The following is a 24,322-nucleotide window of genomic DNA, read 5'->3' as shown; positions in this document are numbered from 1 at the left end:
AAATTCATAATTACCATCCCACACACATTCACGCCTTTTTTTTCTCTTTCATGTTCTCATATTCTTACTTGCTAATTCTTTCTCTCTCTCTCTCTCTTAAAGTTACCTAAATGCATCACTTTCTATTGCCGAAGGTCATTACACATATTTTAGGAAAATATTTTGAATGACCTTCGGCAATAGAATAACCGTAAAATAAAAAAAAAATTCTGTAATTCATAATTAAAATATAATGACATATTTAATTTCTCTGTTTTTATTATCAATAATAGAAATAACTAAATGCCATGTTCATAAAAGGCGTACATAAGAAACAATAAATTTGTTTGACACGTTCTTGTGGATTAGAACCAATGAGTGGTGGTAATCCACAAGAACTTGTGGTCGAAAACATTTTTCAAACAAGTGGTAATCCACTTGTTTTAAAAATGTCAGCTGCCCTTTGGAGTGAATTTCATGAATTGCAATGGTTATTTTTTACAATACAATCCCCAAGAATAATCCAGCCGAACCTACAAGGTTTTACCCTTTGGATGGAAAAATGTGAGTCCGAATTACGTCATATAAAGCGAAGAAGCGTTATATGAACTGTTCAATTGAAGATGAGTTATCTGGTCATATAGTGTAGTGGGGGGGGGGGGAACCCTTAGTTGCTTTTCTATAATTACGAAAAACCTTTGTAGTTTCGAAGCACATCGAACCCTACAAATGTTAATTCTGTAGCGGATCATTTTAATTTTTTTTTTTTAATTTGTTGTTAGTTACGTGGCTTTTTCCTCCTGGAAACTTTGATTTTTTTTTTCATCCCTCAAAACAGACAAACCTACCAGAAGAACATGCTCAATTAACAAGCATAATACATTGGACTCTTAACCATAGTTGCTTCGAGTAATTCAAAACAACACAAGTCAACTCATGTTAGATAATATTTCCTTTTTCTCCAACCGATGAATACTTTAAATATTTCTGTTATGAAAGTCACTCAGCAATCATCTTTGTATATTTTATATTTCTGATATTTCTGTAAAAATATATTAGATTCTAAGATTACTTTATTTTATTATTTATTTATTTAGATACCGTACCTTGGTTTCCTCGGAAGATAGTTGAACTTGATCGTTTTGCTAATCATATCCTTTCCTATGGCTCTGAATTAGAAGCAGACCATCCGGTAAGAAATAATTTCATTTTGATTCTAAAATAGCAATGTTGAGATTGTTTTCATTATTATTATTTTTTTATTTTTTATTTTACAGGAAGAAACAGTATAATTCCATACAGAACAAGAAAAAAATGTAGTCTGGAACCTGGCGCAACAATTGCTTACAGCGACTTTTATGTTCCGTTTAAGGGCCTTTTAGTATAAGCTGCATTAAAAACTGCCTTTCTTCCCTTCGACAAGAATTAACTCTTCTTGGCACATTGCCAGCAGCGGGTCTCGCATCTGTGGTAGGAAGTATTTCGATGCTGGCTAGTGCATTTTTACTCCCTGACACCTCGTGTAATGTCAGTATAAAATTGCTATTTTAATTTTCACTTGCTCCCACACGTCAAATATATATTCTGTAAATGCTGTTTTCACTGTCCCACTCTAGTTACACAATATATACTCGTATAAAAAAGTGCAGTTAACCAAGCACTGCTTGTGACGCCTCCGTCTAACAACGAGAATGATACACTTCAAAGTTCGAATAATTAGCCTATGTGATGTGACCCACACATCACATAGGCTAATTAACATACGCGAATCATCAGCCTGTTGGTTGGAGAGCAAGTATGCTAACTATTCTGCCAACCATGACGGAACCCCAGGAAATATTTATTTTGTTTTTATTATGATATTTGGATGATTTCCATATGTATTATTTAATTGTGTGAAAGCAGTATTTGCTTTTGTAGATGTTTGCATTATATCCCTCTTAAATTCTTAACTTCTTCTACTACATGTTGAGGGATTTAATTTCTTTGTGGCATTTGTTGTTCAATTTAAGTACTTTTGTTTAAGTCATTTTTATTTTAAGACCAACCTTTTCGGATTTTTTATACAAGACTTCCTTTTTTTTGCATGTCAGTGTATTTTGATGATATCAATACTATATCGCCTACATAATCTAGATCTTCTAACTGTGACATAGGAGTCCATTTAATTCCACTTCTTAAACCTGTAACTTTTCTCATAATCCAATCAATGACTATGTTAAACAGTAAACCAAACATTACACAACCTTGTTTCCCACTAGTCCTTATCTGAAACCATTCTGATGTTGTTTTGCTGTGCAATGACACAACTTTTACTTCCCTTATACATTTCTTTGATTATTCTCACATATTTCTCAGGAATACTATAGTTTCTAATAATTAATCATAATGCATCTCTATCAATATTGTCAAATGCCTGGCAAAGTCTATAAAATTTAGATATAACGAGCTTCTAATTTCTATATTTTGTTCAATTATATTTCAATGCGAATCCCTACTTCAAAATCCGAAGCGTAGTCCTTATAAGGACTGGCTTAAAGGGGCGAAGCAAGAATGCTTTTCATCTTCCCCGTTATCTGTAGAGGACAGTGTAGGGATAAGGTGTTATTGAGCTATTAAAGCTCTGGTCATGGCAGGTGGGTAACAGCAATAGCCGAGCCTTAGTTAGAACTTCATTAGCTACAGCATTGCCATCCATTACCCTCCAAGGGTATTGGATTGAATGAATCAATCACCGCATCTCACAGTCGATTGATTCCACACAGCGATCAATCAGAAGTCATATTTTCTATATGCGAAAAGAAAAGTAGTGTACTATTATTATTAAACATATTATTAAACATTCTGTATTAAAAGGCAATATAGAAGATGTTTTGAATTTTTTTAAAAAAAGGGAAATTATATTATTGTTTTAATCTTTTATTTAAGAATAAGCAAATCAAATAAAGGTCAAAACCCGTCTAGTGGCCCTTCCCACAACGCATAGCAATATATTCATCCGGAAAAAAGAAAAAAAAGAAAACACACACACACACACACACACACACACACACACACACACACACACACATATATATATATATATATATATATATACACACACACACACACACACACACACACACACACACACGTAGTCTAGTCGTTACGATACGCCAGTAATCCCGCCGGCCTTAAGCCGATTGAATATAATCGGGTCCCAAAGCAAGAATAAAATTGAATATAATTTTGAAAGATTTTACTGAAAAAAAAAACTTTCTTTCAATACTTTTTCAATCAATCAATATTATTTAATTTTAATATTATTAATAGCATATATTCTCGATACTTAAAACGATTCTAATTGGATCCCAAATATGCTACGACAGCAACTGCACTTCACGCGCAATTTTTATTTACTCAGGTTTGGATCAAGCATTAAAACAGGAATATAATTTCTTCGCTCGTATGATTTCTTTCCAGTTAATACCGTTGCTAAAGGCAATACTATTGCTGTTGACTAAAGTCAATTCAAGTGATATTATGACAGTTATGCACTAATGAAAGAAACACTAAAAAAAGAAAAGTGATATAGAACGAGGAATATTTGAATCATCCACTGCCTGCATTAGATACCAGAAACGTTGGAAAGAATACTTTTTATTTAAAGATAAGTTTTTAGATTGTTATAAACAGACTATCAGTCAATTATAAAAACTCTTTTGTGTAATATTTCATAAAGATAATTTAAACAATCGGTAAATCTTTGGAGAAGACACACACAATCTCTCTCTCTCTCTCTCTCTCATAGTTTACCAATGAAGTTGGTAAACTATGCTAACAACTAACAACTCATAACAAAAAAAGTCAACTAAAGTTTTTATTTAAAATAAGTCATTTATTAATGTTATTAATGGTAATTTGTTTCTCATGGTTTTCAGGGCTTCAAGGATCAAGAATACCGTGCCAGAAGAAAACAATTCGCTGACATTGCTTTCCATTACAGACAGTAAGTGGCACTAACAACTAACATTAACAAAAAATAAATAAATAAAAATCATTATTTTGAAGATCAAGTTGGGATAACCAGTTTTATTTTATTTTAATGTTCGCATACTTTATTGTTTTAAATTCAATAATCTATACTTAATCGTGAACAGGTATGATAGAACCGATAATGCTGTTCTAATGATGTAAATTCAAGAAAATAGAATTTCAAGGATGAAAAAAATTTAAAAAACTCTATTAAATCTTATTTAAGTTAAGGGATATTGGATCCCATATTGTTTCATAGCCGAATAAGAAACTCAAAGAGTTTCATGCCGAATATAGAAACTATATAAAGTTCGGCGAGTCCAAGCGTAAGCAAATACCTGAATAGTGCAACTGACCCATTTGGTAGTGCAACATTGAGGCAACACATAGTAAGGGTGGAGCAAGCTCCGATCACTATTCTTGGTATTTTCCCATAATGTGAAAACCAGCTCCTAGGAGCTGTATTACTGTTCTACATTATGAGAGAAGGTTACTCCCTACCCAGACCGGTTGAAGCCGGTCTGGGTAGTGACCTAAAGGTTGAAACCGGTCTGGGTAGTGACCTTTCTCTCATAATGTAGAACAGTAATACAGCTCCTAGGAGCTAGGTTCACATTATGGGAAAATACCAAGAATAGTGATCGGAGCTTGCTCCACCCTTACTATGAGTTGTCTCAGTGTTGCACTACCAAATGGGTCAGTTATTTCCAGGTATTTGCTTACGCTTGGACTCGCCGAACTTTATATAGCTTCTATATTCGGCATGAAACTCTTTGAGTTTCTTATTCGGCTATGAAACAATATGGGATACAATATCCCTTAATTTAAATAAGTTCATGTCGCCGAATTGAAGCCTTTGGCTCTTCATATAATTAATAATCTATTAAATCTATTTATTCTATTTATTAAATTGTAACATGGATTTCAAAATTGACTTCGCGCTATACATCTTCAAAGCAATTGTCAATGTTATTTTAGTGGATCTCCACTCTGACAACATTCACCTGCTTTCATTAAGAATATCTCTTCCCCCCGAAGATGCCAAACTGTCCCTACTCTATTCACGTCTGCTTGTCGTGATCAAAAAAAAAAAAAAAAGTTCTTATGAAAAGACTAGTCACTGAACTGGTGGCACTATTTCTAGAATTTCTTTATCCGATTTTCAAGTTAATCGAGATGCAAAAAAAATTTTTCCTATTTGGAACTCAGATTTTTAATCAACCAGAGAAATTACACTTAATAATATAGTTAAGATTAAGAAAACGAGATGAAAGCAGGTGTCTGTTATATCATCAGCCACCATAGCTCAGTGGTTAGAGCACTGGTCTCGTAAACCAGGGGTCGTGAGTTCAAATCTCACTGGTGGCTAGGTTGTTAGCAAAAAAAAGTGGAATTACTTTTTTTTTTTTTTTGCCGGTCTGGTTGGCCGAGTGGTTAGCTTATCCCCTCTTCATCCAAAAGGCTGCAGGTTCGAATCCCACCGTACTCATGGTTGTTTGTAATTGTCTCTGAAAATACTAATGATGGTGATGGGATGTTGATGTAGATGATGCGGTTCGCTGTAGTTGGTGGACTGAGTGCTGGAGACGGAGAGTTGTAGAGCAGGTATCCTCCCTCGCTGACTCTTTGAATTCCTTGGAGGAGTCACTTAATAATAATAATAATAATATTCTCATACACACTTTCGTGTATGCTCGCCGGCTAAAGATCGCATTAATCTTCTGATGAGGGCGAAATGGAGACCGAACGCCAACCAAATTCCAAAAAAGTGAGGATTGAAGAATGACACTTTAGAGATGGAAGAAAAAGACGGAATAAAAAGCCGTAGCGAATTGATTTATTTATAAAAATGATTTCAACTTTCTTTTTTCTTTAATTCCACCATAAATTCGTAGTTTGCATCATAAAGAAGGATTTTGATATATTTCTTATTTGCTATTTAATAAAAAATAATGTATTATATATATTGAAAACATTAGTAAGGTATTAAATATAAAAGTGTTAATTATCAATCTCATTTGTGCAGTGGTCAACCAATCCCAAGAGTGAAATATACAGAAGAAGAAATAAAAACATGGTGAGTAATAATAAAAAATATCTAAAAATTGAAAGCTGTTGGAAAAAGATATATTATGTAACATTTAATTATACTACTGTCAAAAATTATAATACATACCCTGCCCCCGCCTTTTTTTTTTTACATAAAGTCTTTTCAGTGTTCTTTCCTTTGAGGTGTCAGTTCCAATATTTTAAATCATACTGCATGTTAAAAATATATCAATTTTGTGCTGAATTAAGGTATTTCACGTTTCAACATCGATATGAAACCTGATAACCCTACTAAGAAAGGAGGTCCAGAGTGAATAAAATGCACCTGCAAAGCATAGATTTGTCTCGAGTTGGTAAAAGTGAACACAGAAGGAAAAAATTCTGTTTATGGTAAAACATTGGGCGTCAAGGAGTCACTTGCTAGTTGGAGAGGTAAGGGTGAGGTCACCGTGTGTTACTTTTCAAGATCTCTTCTAAAATTAATGAAATATAGAATTTCTAGTCGTCTTAGAAATGACTGAAAAAAAAATTGATCGAAACATTTGTTAAATACAAAGATAGAGATAAAAAAATAAATATTTGTACCACAGATTTTCTGTGAAAAGGCTGTTAAAAGGACACTGAATAAAAAACAAGACAAGAAACTCAATTTTATAAACTAATGGCCGCTTACATTCTAAACCATATTCTACATGATTTAGAAATGTGAACTGCTAAAAAGAAAGATCCAAGTACGGGCTGCAAAAATGAAATAGACCGCATAATAATGAAGACATTAAAAGAGAGCTAGGTATTTGCCAACTAAATGAAAGATCAAAGAATATAGTGAGAAGTGAAAAGAGCATTTCTATAAAATGGAAAGATCGATCGGCTACCAAAAGAAGTAGATAAATATAGACCAAAGGGATAAAGAGAGGAAGAATAGTTGCAAGATAGAAAGACCAGTAAAGCTAAGCAGGCAAATATCAAATTCTTGATTAGAAGAAGAGGATGATGATGATGATCATTGATTAATATAATTAATAAGCATGTTGTTTTTAAAATAAATTCATGAAGCATTATGGAAATAAATAATAAAACATCATGACTTTCGGTGCAAAATAACTATTTAATTTCAGAGATAATGGCATTTAGATTTGCATTAAAGTGCTTTTATTGCATTCATTAGGAATTTGGAGTCTCTTGAACTCAGTCAGTATCAAAAATGTCGTTTGACTTAAGTTAGAAATCCATCTAGGACATGAAGATCCTTTATAAGTGCTTCCCATCTGAAAATGAGTTAGCCGGCCTCATACGCAAAAGTGGAAAACTAATTTATTCATTTATTTGCTTAGTGTTCGATACCTAAAATGTAACTTAAGACTTTAACATCTCTTTAACTAATTTTTCATATCCTATGAAACTGTATTCATAATTAATCCTGCAATTGCAAGTTTATTCGTGTGTCGTGTGCGCCCGTATGTTTTGCATCTTCCTTAATAATTCACTAAATATTTCTTTTCATGTAAATCATTTAAAATACTAGAATTTGTTTTATTTTATTTTATTTTTAATTTATACAACGTAATAATACTTTTGAAAATTATTATTATGTTATCCAAAATCGTCTCGCAATTTTGGAGAACTTCAAATTATAAATAATAAAAATTAAAATTAAAATTAAAAAAAACAAAAAACATTTCAGTGCGATTAAATGTATTAGATTTTTCTTAGGGGCCAGGTGTTCCGTCAGCTCACCAAGTTGTATCCAACTCACGCCTGCAAAGAACACAATCATATTTTCCCCTTGATGGTTGCAAATTGTGGTTATAGAGAGGACAATATTCCACAGCTCGATGACGTTTCCAAATTTTTAAAAGGTAAATGCCTTTTCTCTTTCAATGAATGACTGCTTAAATATAGTTGGCTTTTAATTATAATCAGCTTTGATTTTGAGTATTTTATTAGTGCAAATGGTTTATTATCTGTTTTAACTCCAGAGACGAAACTTTATTAATAATGATAATTGCATGACCAGACTTTAAAAGAATTTTTAAAGAAATATAAACGATATATATGAAACGATAGATGATGAAAGTAGTTGCTGTTCGTTGTAGTTGGTGGATTGAGTGGCGGAGACGGAGAGTTGTGGAGTTGGTGCTCTCCCTCGATGAGTCTTTGTACTCCCTGGAGGTGTCATGTAATAATAATAATAATAATTTTTTATTTTTTTTATTTTTAATAATATTTTTTATTGATTTCAAAATATTTACACAATTACGATAATCATCTTTAGTGACATTTCAACTTGTAATTTTTAAATAATTCAGCACTAAGTACAGCATATGCGATTCAGTTTCTACATTGCATTTCAATTAAAATTTTGATAATAATACTTTTTTGCATCTAAATTTACAACACATGTTCTTCTAATATTATTATGAAGATTATATGGAATTTTTGAATAATGGATAATAATAATAATAATAATAATAATAATGTCTCAGATAAATTACATACATATATTAATAGTAATAATAATAATTTATATATATATATATATAATATTTATAATGCATTACAAGAATACAATTGCTCATAATACGTGCAAGTACATAGTATTTTTTAAATAATAATAATTGTTCATCATTATCATCATGCATATCAAGGATTTAGGCTTAGCATGGCCTGTTCCGGCATTAGAAGTCATCGTTGAATCGTTTAAGAGGACGTCCTGGTTTTCTTTTTCCTAATGGCTTGTACTTTAAGGCTTGTTTTTGGTAATCTTTCTGTTTTCATTCTTTGAACGTGTTCCATCCATTTATATTTATATTTTTTAATTTTTTCTATTACTGGTTCTTGGTTTAATTCTTTCATAATTTCTTCATTTCTTTTGTGATCAAATAGGGTATACTTTGCAGTTTTTCTCATAAACTTCATTTCTGCTGTTGTTAATCTTTGCTTGTCTTTTTGTTTCATTGTCCAGATTTCGCTTCCATACATTAAGACGTAGTATTGTATACTTTTAGTCTGGTTCGTTTTTGAACTAGGCTTGGTTTAAATATAGAGTTAATTACACCTGTTATTTTTAAATATTTTGCAATTTTTACGTTTACATCTTTTTCATTTTCATATGTGATCGTACATCCTAGGTAGTTAAATGAATTCACCTGTTCTAAGATCTTGTTATCTATCACTATTTTAGTTCTTGCTGGATCTTGTCCTTTAAAGGCCATAGTTTTTGATTTTTCTGTTGATATTATCATACCATAATCTATGGATATCTCATTTAGATCTAAAATAGCTTTCTGTAGTTTATCTTCAGAATTTGTAATTATTATTTGGTCGTCGGCAAAGAGGAGAGTGTTTAAGTTCACTGTAGGAGAAAGTTTAATTCCTTGATGTTAATTTTTATTCCACTTTATTATTATTTCATTTAAGTAGATATTAAAAAGAGTTGCTGAGAGGGGACATCCCTGTCGGACCCCTTGGTTTATCTCTCTTGTATATGATAGCTCATGATTTAATCTTATTTGTATTTGATTATTTTCATATATACTTGTGACAGCTTTTAGGATATTATTTGGTATTTGTCTTTCTTTTAATATGTTAAATAATATGTTTCTTTTAACTTTGTCAAATGCTTTTTCAAAGTCAATAAATGCAATATGTATTTCTAAATTATATTCTCTTCTTTTCTCTATTATTAATTTTAGGCAAAAGGCTGGGTCTATACATGATCGTCCTTTTCTAAATTCATTCTGTACTTCTAAAATAAAGTTTCGGAATATTTCGTTAGTTTGCTATTTAAGATTCTGCTATATATTTTGTAACAGAAATTTAGTATACTGATACCTCTATAGTTTTATGGTCATCTCTATTACCTTTTTTAAGGATAGGAATCACAATTGCTTTTTTCCTTTCTATTGGGGGGATACCAGTTGAATGAATTTTATTTAAAAATAATAAGAGTCTTTCTTTGAATCTATTTCCTGCATATTTATATAGTTCTGAACCTATTTTATCTTCTCCAGGTGATTTTCCGTTTCTTGTTTCTTTCAGGCTGATTTCTAATTCTTCTTTAGTTATTTCCTTTTCATTTTCATTAATTGTTTGCCAGTTGTCTTTTTCAAAATATTTGTCTGTCCACAATTCTGTGTAGTAATTTAGAAATTCTTCTAATTTCAGTTCAGTTTTTAGTTTTATGTTTTCTTTGGTATCTGCATTTAAGTGTTTCAAAATTTTATATACATTGGGTCTTATTTTATATAAATCATGTTCTAAATTAGAAACAAATTTGTTCCATGATTCTCTATGTCTTTTTCTGACTTCTCTTTTAGCTATGGCTCTTATTCTTTTATATTCTATTTCATCTTCTAATCTTTTACTACTTAACCATTTGTGATAGGCTTATTTTCTCTTTTTGATTATTTCTTTCATTGTATCATCCAAGATCTTCAGTTTTTTCCTTTTATTGAATTTTTTGGTCTTTCCTAATCTTTCATTTGCTGCTGCATTTAGTATCGTTTTTATGTTAAGCCATTCTATTTCTATTTCTTCATTTTGTTTTATTTTGTCTAGATATTGGTTAATTCTTTGTTTATTGTACATTTGTGTCATTCAAAGTCTAGTTTTATAAACAAATGTTTCAATTTTTCTTTCTGTTCTTGTTACTTGTAGCCATTTAGGTGGTAATCTTAATTTTATTTTAACAAGGAAGTGGTCACTGCTTATTTCATATCCTCTGTGAACTCTAACATCTAGTGAAAATTTTGATGTCTTTTCATTTAATATGAAGTAATCTAATGTTGATTTCCATTCTCTTGCTGCCCAATTATATTTATGTATGTCTTTATGTTTATAGAAGGAATTCATTATTTTTAGGTTATTATAAACCACAAAGTCAATCAATTTTTTACCATTCCTGTTTAGAGTATGTTCTCCATGTATTCCTATATTATTATTAATTTTCGTGTTTCCAATTCTTGCATTTAAGTCTCCTACTAAAATTACGTAATCATTTTTATTTATTTTATTATATATGTTTTGTAGCTGATTATAAAAATCAATATTATCTTGTTCTCTTCCCTCTTCTGGGGCATATAAACCAATAATTGTTAAATAGCCTCTATCTATTTTTATTCTAGCTTCTATTATTCTTTCATTCCATAATTTATAATGTGTTAACTGTTTTGAAAGGGAGTTATGAATCCAAATCATGACTCCTGTTTGTGCTCTTTGGTCTCTGTCAGCTCCAACTGTATATCACATTAAAATTTTCAGTTCTCATAGTTCCTTTTAATTTCTTTTTTGTTTCAGTTATTACTGCTATTTTAAAATTTCTTTCATTTAATAATTGGTCTAATTCTATTTCTTTATATGCTATTCCTCTTACATTCCAGTTTGCTATGTGTATTATATTTTGTCGTTTCCATTTTCATTTTATCTTTTCCATTCCAGGGTCGTTTCCTATAGATTCAATCCGATTATCTTTTTCTGTCAGCTTACTAGTAGGATTATGTTCTCCATGTCAGGGGACTAGCCTGACGATGGAATAGTTCAGTGGTAGGGCTGCTACCTTAAGGCTTCTGAACTAGCCTTCTTCCGAATTTAAACCCATAGGAGGAATAGGGTATATTGAAGGGGGGAAAGAGTAGATTATAGAAGAATTACATTAAGGTTTATAGAGAGGGCATAGTTGTATGGCCAGAAATGAAAAGACCCCATGGCCCTCGAGTACTCTAATAGCATAGGGGTCATAAAATAAGAAGAGTTATAGGAAATATTAAAGTAAGTGGATCTTCCTCAAAGTAGTAGAAGGAGAGGAGATAATCCAGCTAGGGGTCCATGGGAGTGCCGCTTCCCTTACAATCAAGATGATTGCCCTTTATGGGCAATCATCTTGATTGGACCTTGATTGGACTCGTGGACCTGTTGGTCCACGAGTCCTTATTCAGTATATTCGGACCATCCCACTATATACACACGCACGCACGCGTGCACACACACACATGGTGGGCTCCCCTATCCGCCACCCAGGGGACGCGCTCTCTAGGGGTTACAGGGCCCCCGAGAGAATAATTGTTTAATTATTCTCTCGGCGGACCCTGTTGAATAATTATTGTAAACAATAATTGTTTACAACGTATATTATTATAATATTAACATTGATGGTTATTACAGACATTTTTTGCATGTTGACACATTACGTATAAAATAACAAGTTTTCTATTTTCATCGTACAGAGTATTTACATATTTACAATAATTAATGCATATTACACTTGCTGCTAAGTCGCATTATTTGAATTTGGATACAAATTCATATACTGTTTTTGATATCAGTATCTTCATTATTATTATACGCCGCCGTACTGACTGTTTTGTGACATAATTTGCAGTCTTTGATTATGAGGATTACGTGTAGATGAATGAGGCGGATTAATCCCACCTTCTTCGAAGCTTGGGTTAGCTTTTATGAAGAGAGTGGGATTAGCCTTCACTATTTATGTTGTTGTTACTGTTTATGGATGTGATGTAGGCATTGGATGCTGGTGATTTGTGATGTGCATATTAGTGTTAATGGTATTATCTTAACTTTGTTAGTATATTTTCCAGAGTTCGTGTTTTAATGTTCTGTAGTTGAATATGTTTTAAATTTCTTGGTAGGTTGTTGAGTAGCGTGAGTATCTGATGTGATCTCACAAAAGAACCGTTTGACTTGTTGAAGGATGTTGGAATGTAGAGAGTTGTTGTGGGTCGTGTTATACGATATATGTCTCTGTTGTTTCGATAGGTGATGTTGAAGTAACTCCTTAGTAATATTATGTAGTGTTTCAGATTTTTAATGCTCAGGATTCTGTGTATCGCCATGTATTGATTGGATATTGGCTATTGTATATAAAGTGTCCAAATCACTATCGACAAACAAATTTCCTATGTGGCTGTTTGATGTGTTTGCATAGACTGTTATATATATTATATATATATAATAGTTTTTAGTGTATCTGAGTAAGGATTCGCAGATACCGTAATATAGGAGTTTTTTTATGTTAGATGGAATAATGTCTTTTACTTGGAAGAGTTTTGCTGAGTTGATACGGAGTTTGGCATGTAAGTATTCTATATGTTTTGTCCATTTAGGTACGGACCAATCTAGGTACGGACCAAGGTATTTTGCATGTGTTACAGGTTTGATTTCGGGATATTGGCAGGTTTTTTTTTTTGTTGTTAATGCAACGGTGTGTGTGACAGTGTAACGATAGTGGTGCGGGGACGGATGATTCTCGGGATGTGTTATTAACATCTGTGTTTTGGTGCCGTTGATTACAATTGAGTTTTGGTAGAAGTATGTTGTGATTTCATTTAGGTCTTGTTGTGCTTTGGAGAGAGCCGTTGATGTCTGTGTGGATTGCTAGTACTGTGGTGTCATCTGCATACTGAAATATTTGACTTCTCATGGCCAGGTTATGAAAATCGTTAATGTATATGTTGAACAGAGTGGGTGATAATATGGCGCCTTGAGGGACACCGTGTTTTATTTGTATACCCCGGCTGTGACATGTACCTATATTTGTTACTTGTGTTCTGTTTGATAGTTCCTGAGCTAGGTGTGCAGTGTTCCTCTTATACCTATTGAGTATAGTTTGGTGAGTAGTATGTCATGTTCAAGTGTATCAAATGCTTTGGTTAAGTCAAGCAGTATAAGGCTGGAGTACTTGTTTTTGTCAAGAGCTTTGTTTATTGCGTCTGCGATGTCTGCTAATAAAGTGCTGGTGCTTTTTATTTTCTGAAAGCCGTGTTGGTTTTGGAAGATGATGTTGTACTTCTGTAGATAGTTCTGTAGTCTGGCGTGTGTTATTTTTTCTAGAATTTTTGAAATGACTGGTAGGGTGGCTATTGGTCTGTAGTTCTAAGTATCGTTTCTCTTACCATGTTCGTAAATTGGCGTAATTATTGCAGTTTTTAGTTGTTGTGGAATAATGCCAGTGTCGAATGTTATGTTCACGAGTTTCAAAAGTATTGGATTTATTTATTCAAAGTGGGTTAAAAGGTCTGTGAGTGTTATTTTGTCTATTCCTGGAGTGGTCTTTGGTTTTAGCTGCAAGAGTGCTTATTTCAGTTCCTGTTTTGTTACAAGTGGAATATACATAGTTTGTTGTTAACTTTGTGTCGGTAGTTTTTTGTTGATCGTTGGTAGATTGTCTTTTGAGTTGTGTGATATTGTTTGTGAATTCATGGTTGAATGAGTCTGCTAGTTCCTCTTGGTTTGTATCCTGACCGAAACTTTTTGCAATAAAATCCTGTGCTGAAATTTTCTTTTATGGCGTTACTAATTCGTTGAGTGTAGCCCATGTTTGCTTCATGTTGTCGTTATATTCCATGAATTTTTGTAAGTAGTAGTCTCTTTTTGCCCTACGAATTTTTGCTGTTAGTTGATTTCTTGTGTTTTTGTATGTTTGTAAATATGTGTGTTACTGGGTGACTTTTTTAGTTTTTTCCATAGATTTTCTTTTACAGTCATACTTTTTTAGTATATCACCATTTATCCCTGGATTATTGTCTGTTTGCCGCCTCTTTTGTGTAGGCTTTGTTGCTTTTTTGTATATTTCTGTGAACAGGCAATTCCAGTCTGTATTTTTTACGGTTGTCGACAATGCTCTTTAATATGATCGAGTTTTATTGACTTTTGTGGTGGTGAGGATGGGGGATAGGTAACCTAATAAAACGAAATTGAGACAAAGTAGTGATCGGCAATTTTGACGTTAATTACTGATGATGTATATTATGGATGGAAGCCTGTATGTTGATATGGTCAATGCATGTGAAGTGTTGAATATTTCTTCTCTTGTTGGGGAGTTTATAGTAGGATTCATTTTGTACTGACTTAGTATATCAAGGTATGTGTTAGTGGTTGATGAAGCATGATCAAGAGTATTTATGTTAATGTTTCCTATTAGGATGAGGCTACGTGTTGTAGGGGTTGTTCAATGCCGCTTAGCCATGCAATCTAACTTATGCAGAAAGTTGAGTGGATTATTATCTGGGATCTGTATATTATGTTTATTGTGTATTTGATACTATGTTTGTCGCTATTTCTGATTTCCAAAATTAGTGTTTCCGCGTTTTCGAAACGAGTTTTTTCCGGTCACATTGTATTTTTCTTTGATAAATGCCACGATACCAACTCCTCTTTTGTTTGGTCTACATAAGTTGTAGATTTGGTAATTATTAATGTTGTATGCATAAATTTCTGTGTCGTTTATTGAAACTTCGGTCAGTATTAGCGCATCCATGTTTGTCAAGGTGTAGTTGAGCAGTGTTATCAGTGTAAGCCAGTATTTTTTTATACTTCTTATGTTTGTGTGTGTATGATAGTGAAGTTGATATTCTAGCATAAGTGGCTTTGGTCTAGGGGTATGATTCTCGCTGAGATTGTGGTTGGTGGATTGAATTGTGGAGACAGATTTGTAAGGTAGGTGCCTTCCCTCGATGAGTCTTTGGATTCCCTAGAGGGTGTCAAGTGATAATAATAATAATAATAATAATAATAATAATAATAATAATAATAATAAAAACACCAAGGTGCAAGTGTCAGACCTGAGTACTTTTAACCTTCTGTTGCAATTATCAATTATTATATATAGATTAATACACACGCAAAGTAAATAATATTATTACATATTGCCGTTTTTATTCAAATTTTATAATTCATATGTGTTTATAATTATAATTTTATAATTACTATTTACAAACATATGTGTGCCTACAAATACATACATATGTAATATGCATAATACTCATTGGGGGAGAGCTTGGAGACAAATAATTACATCAATAAATTTTTATTTAATTATTTAATTAAATAATTAAATAAAATAACTAATTAATAATTAAAATAAATTCATAAATTTTAAATTAATAAATTAATTATTAATAAATAAATGAATAAATTAAAAATAAATAATTAAAAAAATAAAATACCTCCATATCCTAAAAATTCTTCCCTTATATATTTATTTTCGTCAACAAACCTAAGAGCCTGTGTAGCTCAGTGGATGTGGCGTTTGCACACCACCGCGCTAGGCCGCACGAAGGAAGTCTTGGTTTCGAGTCTAGTCGGCGACTAGAGGAAATTTTTCTAAGCCTTTTTTCGACCGGTTCCCGAGTTAGTCGATCTCTGGCACGGGCAAGCAGGTTTTTCCTCCCGGAAACTCGGGTTTTTCGTCCTGTAAACTCAAGAAAATCGACCGTAGAACCCACATTATTTCAGACATTAAATATATTGTGTTACGGTTAGAGACCACGAGATGGCGGCACATTTGAGCCGTCTCTCTTCACTGCGTACCGCTTAATTAGTGATAGCCTTGGGCCATCTGTCTCTGATTGGGTACCAGTGGAGATTGAACTGCCCACTCAGTCTCCAAAAGTTAGATAGGGCTAAATGGCCTCGCCTACTCCCGTATATACGGGAATAAAAAGGCGTTAGCTGATTTTTTTTTTTTTTTAGCTGAACCTAATGCCAAGTGAAAGCTGCTCTATCCCAGCAATATCTGCGGCTTCGTCAGCTAACATTGAAAACCCAATAGATTCATTTGCAGCAGATACAATGCTTTCTTGTATTTCCATTTCACAAAGTTCTATTAGTTGCTATTCAGTGCTTACAGAAGTATACCAACCATTTGTAGGAGCTTTCATGAAATGATCTTTTAAAATTAAGTCTCCCGCTTCGATCCGAAATTGAAATAAATCATGAATTTCCTGGAAATTCAGCAAAGGAATTCATGCTGTGGTTTGCTTTGCTGAACTTAATTACCATTTCTCACAAAGGGACAGTTATGACTGCAGCTTTGCTGGATTTTGTTAGGTGCTGGAGAAGTTTATCTAGTAGTTTTTGACTCCGTGTATGAGGCATATGCTTGGGTCGTTTGATGTGCAACTTGGGGAGATAGGCATTTCTAGAAACCCGTGAACTAGTGGGGTTCTTTGGTTTCTTTTGCTGATTTTTGAAAGGCTAAGTATTGCTTGCACCCTCTAGTTGGTATGATGTGGTCTGCTAGAGTTGACACTTTTAGGTTTGTTTTTAAATTTTGCATTAAGCTGAATTTTTGACAATGGTGGCATTGTCGAGTTGTTACCGTCCACCGTAGTGGTTCAACTTCTACAGCCTGATCATTGATAGTTATGCCATAGATTTCTCCCTATTGTTTTCCGATATCCACCAGGACAAGAGGCATTCACTATTTTTCTACTCAGAGTATATGGCTAACTTTAACTCCAAAGCCATCAGAATAATAATCCTGATGGCTTTGGAGGTTGTTTGTAACTTTCTTCATGTCTATGGGTAATTATGCTATGCAGTACCACCTGGACGTTTTTCACTTTCTAGAGCAAATATGTGGTGCTGGACATTGCTGCCCAAAAATTTAGTGGGTGCACAGTATTTGATTACTTAAAAATACATTTGCTTTTCTGGTAGACATTTTCTTTTCTTTTTCTTTTTTTTTGTGGGGGGGGGATATGGAAGGAGCTCTTGATACCCAAGAAATAAATATGAGAACCTGAAGTATATTTTCAATCTTGCTTTCTTCACAAGTGTGATGGACAAAATTCTAAAATTGGAGAAGCATAAGGCACGTTCAGTCTTGGAGTGAGAATAAAAGTAGACTGAGTGAGCATGTGTATAAACTTAGAATATAAACACCATTTTATAGGAGCACCAAGCTTGAGAATTTATTTTTTCAGTATAGTTGCTAGTGGAAATTGTACAGAAAGACTGGACTACTTCTGCTGAAATGTACCCATTGTTCTGGGAGGGGGGGAACAGATATGGGTTAGATGCTATTTAAAATTTCTGTGGTAAATGTAAAAAAGTCAGTATGCTTATTCTAAAAGAACGTAGCATATGAACAGAACATTCATAATGGTTCATGAGCTAGCTGTTCTCCCCCTGCATGCTGTTTAACTGAAGCTCGTCAAGCTGATCCACAAATGCAATTCTGTTTGCACACCACGGCACTTGGTCGCACGAAGAAAGATTTGATCTCGAGTCTAGTCGGCCACTAGAGGAAGTTTTTCTAAGCCTTTTTTCGACCGGTTCCCGAGTTAGTCGAAATCTGGCACGGGCAAGCGGGTTTTTTCGTCCCGTAAACTCAAGAAAATCGACCGTAGAACCCACATTATTTCAGACATTAAATACGAGTGTTAGGGTTATGGACCACGAGATGGCGGCACTTGTTGAGCCGTCACCTCTTCACTGCGTGCCGCTTAATTAGTGATAACCTTGGGCCTACAAGGAAAAACAAGGAAAACAATATACTGAATTTTTGCATTTAGAATACAATAACCAATTTCTGTGTATATTTTTTATTACTTAATCGTTTATAATAATAATCTGCTGAAAATGATCTGTTTTTTTTTTTATCTTTTGGGAAATCAATATCATATATTTGTTTTGGTCCAACATCTATTAGAATCATTTTGAGATTATCAGTTATTTTTAAAGGCCTCTTTCCTGGATTATCAAAATCATGCTCAAGGATAGAATTCATAAGAGAGTTTTCAGTTGTGATACTTGTATTGCACACGCTTTTGTCACCTGTTTCTTTCGGTGAACCGAGTGAGCTGTTGAGAGCTTCAGAAGTGAAGCTCTCAACAGCTGAACGATGAATTTTCTAAGCATCGTTTTTTAGCAGCTATAGACGCTTCAGTTAAATGCATGGCAGAAGAAGAAGAAGAATCTTCAAAATTTTCTCGAGCGACTGAAGATTTGTCTGTACATGAAGATGTAAATACAAAATAATTGGAAATAGGAGTCGTAAATTTTTTTTACATTTTCTTCTTTCTGTGCTCTTCGTTTTCTATATTCTGCTAATGAAAATCTTTTTCTTCTGTCTGACATCTAAAAGTAACTGTTATTAATATTATTTAGTTAAATTTTACGATGTAGGATATACCAAGAAATGAATATTATTACTATTAATGATTATACTGCATTATATAATCCAAATTAGATATTAACTACATAAAATAAATATTTGATATTTATTTCTTGCTGCCCTATCAATGTTGTCGCCCGGGTGTGGTGCACCCTCGGGTTGGCGCGGCCCTGCTTAGGATAATTCAAATTGCCTCGATACGAAAACTGACTTTGGGCTCTGCAAATGGTTGAGTCAAAACTGTCTTGTGCAGCTTCATTTTTTACATTTATTTCTTGTTTACGTATTAACTATTGTCTTTATTTATAAACTATAAGCACAATACCAATATCGTTTCCCATTCCGATAACTTAATATTCCCCAAATTTTTCTTGAACGTTTGTTAAAACTTCTATATTGTATCTTAATGTTTCTAATAAATAGCTTTCATTGCAAAAATTTTTACATATATACACTTAGATAGTTGTCGTTATTGACACTTTTTTCTTTTTTGTAATCCCATATCCAGGCAGAGGGAAAAGAACTTAGTGGACAGAAAGACTTGTAGATTGTACTCATATCAACAAAAAAATCCCTGGGGGATATCTACAGGAAATATTCCCACAAGCAAGCAGTGATGGAACGAGCTTATCTACATCAGGCTCGTTCCATTACCCTCAAAAATATTTATTCCTTATTTTTATATTAATTATTTAAGCAATAATTATTTATTGCTTAAATAATGCTAATAAGAAACTTCTCTTTGCAGAAGAACCATCCCGTAATAACTCAGAAATTAATTACAAAGCTACGGTATCTATCATACGTTGGCAATGCATCAAGAAAAATAACCCAAATATTAAAATTAGTCAACATCTGAACAGCCTTCAAACCAGTTCACACCTTACGAAGCTTCCTACATTCCCCTAAAGAAAAAATCCCACTTTTAAAATATAGGTCAAATTGGGAGAAGTTTCGAAATCTATATCAAAGACCACATGCGATGTGTGTGTGCTTGAAGTTCAGGTCTCCTGCTATTGGTACTGTTTGGATCTGGAATTTCAATTGTCTGCTTTCAGTAAATATTTACAGAGCTATATGTGGAGTACATTTTTGGGGATGGGTTGCATTGCAGTATAGAGCATACGCTATCTTGACAAGAGTATTTGGACACCTTACGTGTTATGCAAATTTTTAGCAAGTGTCTGGTAATAAAAGGTGGAATGTGCTTCATAATTTGCACTATACTTGGTGTCAGAACTAGAACTCTGCAGAGAGTTGCATGCCTTATGCCACCATGGCTGAGCTGCTGCAAAACCTCCACACATCACGCTCATCCTCAATAGAAAACGATAGTTGGACTGGTGTCTTTGTCAATTCCTGGAACGAGAATGATTTAAAAAGGAGCAACGAATCATGCTTCCAGATATTTCACTCCGATGATCGCATCTTGATCTGGAGATCACCTGGGGAACAGTTCCATCAGGACTGCATGATAATACTACTGTATAAAAACTATCATCATCATAGATAGTATTCATTTATGTAAAATTAAAATATTATTGTTACACTTTTTTGTTCACCACAGAGATTCGGTGTACAATGCTGAATGTATTTTTATATTTATTTTTAAGTATAGATTTCCCAGAGAGATTATTATTATTCAGGCTGTTCACATTTATGCAGTTAACACATTGCAATTTCTGATCTGTTCGAAGAGTCTTCCAATAGATAAAGCGCTATGTGAATATTATTAATATTATTATTATTATTACATTATTACTTTAACAATAATAACGATGGTTATGAGGATAAGCAGATTTAATGAGTGTTGAGACGATCTAATCCCATCGACTTCGAAGCTAGGGTTAGCTTTTATAAATATTTATGAACAACAACAACAGTGATTATGCATTGAAGTAAATATTCGTGATATTTAATTTTAAATATTCTTTTATTATAACCATTTTAGATTGCACTGGCTTCACCTTGCGTCCAGTAGCTGGCTTGCTGAGTTCCCGTGATTTCTTGGCTGGTCTAGCATTCCGAGTATTCCATTCTACTCAGTACATTCGACATCCTTCCATGCCACTCTATACTCCCGAACCGTGAGTTCCCTTCAATTTCATAGTTATTTCGAAACGTTTCTTCTTCTAACGGTTAATAATATTCAAAGAGCTCATTGTACATGTTCCCTTTGAAAAGTGTACATAATTGTCTTCTTCTTCTTATTATTATTATTATTAAAAAATGTTAATAGAATTACAAAACCATTCTGAACATCGTAGTTATTGGACTTAAAGCAATCTTCATTTCAATGTAAGAATTATGATGTGCCCGATCATTTGTTTATTGAATAGTCAAGAAAAAGTTATTTTGGTGATACTTTTTTTTTTATTAATCCAGGAAATGTTTTAATACATAATTTCTTTATTTTGACTGTTGTTCTAGAAAAGATCAAAGAACAATCTTTTAACACTGAGATTGAAATATTATTTGAATATGATTGAAATATTATTGATATTGCCATTAATTGAGATATTGATGCATCCATTAGGTTGTCAAAAAATTAACTAACGCCTTTTATTCCCTAATAGGGAGTACACGGGACCTTTATACCCACCTAGCTTTTGGAGACTGAGTGGGCAGTTCAATCTCCACCGGTAGCCAATCAGAGATAGCTTGCCCATGTCTATCACTAATTATAGCAGCCACCGATGAAGAGGCTGGCAAACAAGTGCTGCCATCTCTTGGTAACAAGATATGTCACTGTCTGAAATAATGTTGGTACTACGGTCAATTTTCTTGTGTTTACGGGACGAAAAACCCGAGTTTCCGGGAGGAAAAACCCGCTTGCCCGTGCCAGAGATCGACTAACTCGGGAACCGGTCGAAGATAGGCTTAGAAAAAGTTCCTCCGGTCAGCGACTAGACTAGAACCTAGGTCTAACTTCGAGCGACCAAGCGCAGAGGACGCAAGCGTCACTTCCACTGAGCTACACAGGCCTTAGGTTGTAGCTGAAAATTAGGTGAAAATGGCAAATAAAATAGTAAATCGAGCACAGAACTCAATTCAGATCTTTCAGTAAGATTATAAACAGTTTGGAAATTAAGATATAGTCATTAATAAATACGACTTACCGGTAACTCCGAGCAATTCTTTTTGGCGTCTTTTCTTCATCTGCGACCTCAAAGCTCACTTTCACGATATGATTGTTATGTTATGGTAATAGGACACTCCGACAAGGATTCAAATCTTTTTCGCTATATTTTAATTCCACCGTCTTTTGTTTAATTTCATGTCCTTGTTTTCCACAATTTGCTCCTTATATGATACAAATCGAAAAAGAATTTCTTAGCAAGAAGCAACTCATACTGATAAAGTCATAAAGTTAATTCGTCGGAGAGAATTATGATTAATAAAGTGTGGAGATAATTTTTATGGAGATGGTAAAATAATAAAGACGAAACTGTAGATATTACATCTTTTATTTTATATTTATAAGCTTTTAAGAGGAAACGATCCATTCTTCAACTTTATCTGATAAATATAATAGCCAAATAATAAATAATAATAATAATACCCCAAAAGCGTAAATACTATCAGATATTTACGTTTATCAAATAAATGTCAATACACATTTTTGCACGAATGAATTATTAATTTAAAAAACGTTTAAGACTGATAGATCAACTTAAAAAAAAGAAAACTTTTGTAGAAGACTCAGAAGTTAAAAGTGAAGAGATAGGGCTATCACCTATCGGATTGGTTACCATCGAAGTAACTTCCGACGTTCACATGCCATTGTGCATACGGAGAAACAGGATGTACCAACCAACTGGAACTAAAAATTCTAATGAATTATATTTAGTTCCAGAAGTTCGAATTAAAATTCCGTTGCATTTTATAGTTATACAACTGCCTATTTAAATAAAATAAAATGAAGTTATGCCACTTTTTGACATCACGCTGTCTGCGCATTTAAAATTGATCTGACTTTAAACAATTTATTTTAAATTTTAATAACATCTTCTTCTTCTTCCTGTTCCTTTTAATATTTTTATAATAAATTTACAAAATGGTGTTAAATATGTTCCTTAGAGGTTCATCAGCCTGCTAGAGTTTCACCAATTTGTTTTATGTATAGGCTCCTTTTAAATTGAAGTTGACTGTGTATTATCTCTGACTGCTTGGAAGAGAATGGATGGCCTTAACTAATTTGGTAGCTATTTTGCTGAAAGAAGACTAATAAAAAACGGGTTTCAATTATTACTTCGATATCATGTTTCAGTATTAATTAAAATAATAATCCTTTTTTATTTTATTTATTTTTATATACAGAAATAATCGGCTCTATACTTTACTTGATGGAGTTAACTTTTTTTAATACAAAAAATATTTTTTTTAAATGATAACAGAAATTACCTATGCGGGATTTATTCTTAGATTTATTATAGTAAACAAAACTTCTACATATTGTGCTGTTTGCCAACTAACAGCTTCATCAAGAAGATAAACGTACTAGAGAATATACTGTAAAAAAATGTGAACAGTTTTAACGAACGCTATTCTTCAGAAGTTTTGTTTATTTTTATATTCAATTCTCGAGTAAATCCTACATATCTATTTTCTGTTAATTATTGTCTTAGTCTGGTTTATAAAAATGATATTTTATATAAAAATAAGATTACATTGACATTATTTCTAACTGCTTCCTGGAATTACCATCATCATCATAGTGCCATAACAGCGTTTCACAAAGATCATGATATACCGTAAAGGACACAAACTAAACGATTCTTTAAAGGTAATTTTAGTGTTAAGGAGTCCAAAATGGATTCTCGCAATCAATGATGTAATTTATGAGTTTATGGCCACCCGTTATTATTATTATTTTATACATTATTAAATTACAAAATCAAACACAACTTCAAGGTCTTGAGTGATTTTATAATTGAGAGATAATATGTTAAGTATCGTTTATCGACATGATACATTTTAATACCATCACTCACAAACGGCAGTAAACATATAGAACGTGAAATGAGAATTCAATAGGCCAGGAATTCAGCCTTGGAGGATAAGCAGCGTACATCTTTGCCACTTCAAGTACCCAGTAGGAATAGTTGGAATTACGGAAAGGAAATGTGTTAATATGTATTCTTCTCCATCCAGTTTGTTTATTTTGCAGGAGTAAAAACCACTTTTCCAGGAGAAAAATGGAATGAGGTATTCCTTCACTTTCATATGAAACTCGCTTTCAGTTGTAAAACCCTTTGGTCCTCTCGTTCAAGACGGGATTTGAACAAAGGCCTTTCTAGAAGAGAACATCGCGTTGTCCTGAATGAAGCCCTTAAACTGGATAATGAAAATCAATCTAATTAC

At 33.1% G+C, this 24,322-nt stretch overlaps 1 protein-coding gene and 1 non-coding gene across 4 annotated transcripts in view; both read left to right on the top strand.

The window, feature by feature from the left end:
• Positions 1-24,322, top strand: part of Hn (phenylalanine hydroxylase) — a 98,055-nt gene that overhangs the window by 51,893 nt on the left and 21,840 nt on the right. For all 3 annotated transcript variants that reach the window (XM_090396729.1, XM_090396730.1, XM_090396728.1), the window contains exons 4-8: positions 1,077-1,171; positions 3,900-3,967; positions 6,020-6,070; positions 7,756-7,901; positions 20,910-21,045. In XM_090396729.1, coding sequence (XP_090252855.1) covers positions 1,077-1,171; positions 3,900-3,967; positions 6,020-6,070; positions 7,756-7,901; positions 20,910-21,045 — 496 coding nt within the window. The remainder of the gene's footprint in view (positions 1-1,076; positions 1,172-3,899; positions 3,968-6,019; positions 6,071-7,755; positions 7,902-20,909; positions 21,046-24,322) is intronic.
• Positions 5,289-5,361, top strand: TRNAT-CGU (transfer RNA threonine (anticodon CGU)). Its single transcript has one exon. It is a non-coding gene; the product is annotated as a tRNA-Thr (tRNA).

Source organism: Typopeltis vanoorti, chromosome 8, assembly GCF_054136105.1.
Source record: "Typopeltis vanoorti isolate ZY-2024b chromosome 8, IOZ_Tvanoo_1.0, whole genome shotgun sequence".
Classification (NCBI taxonomy): domain Eukaryota; kingdom Metazoa; phylum Arthropoda; class Arachnida; order Uropygi; family Thelyphonidae; genus Typopeltis; species Typopeltis vanoorti.
The sequence above is the reverse complement of the archived record's forward strand: the minus strand, read 5'-3'. Positions and strand labels throughout refer to the sequence as shown.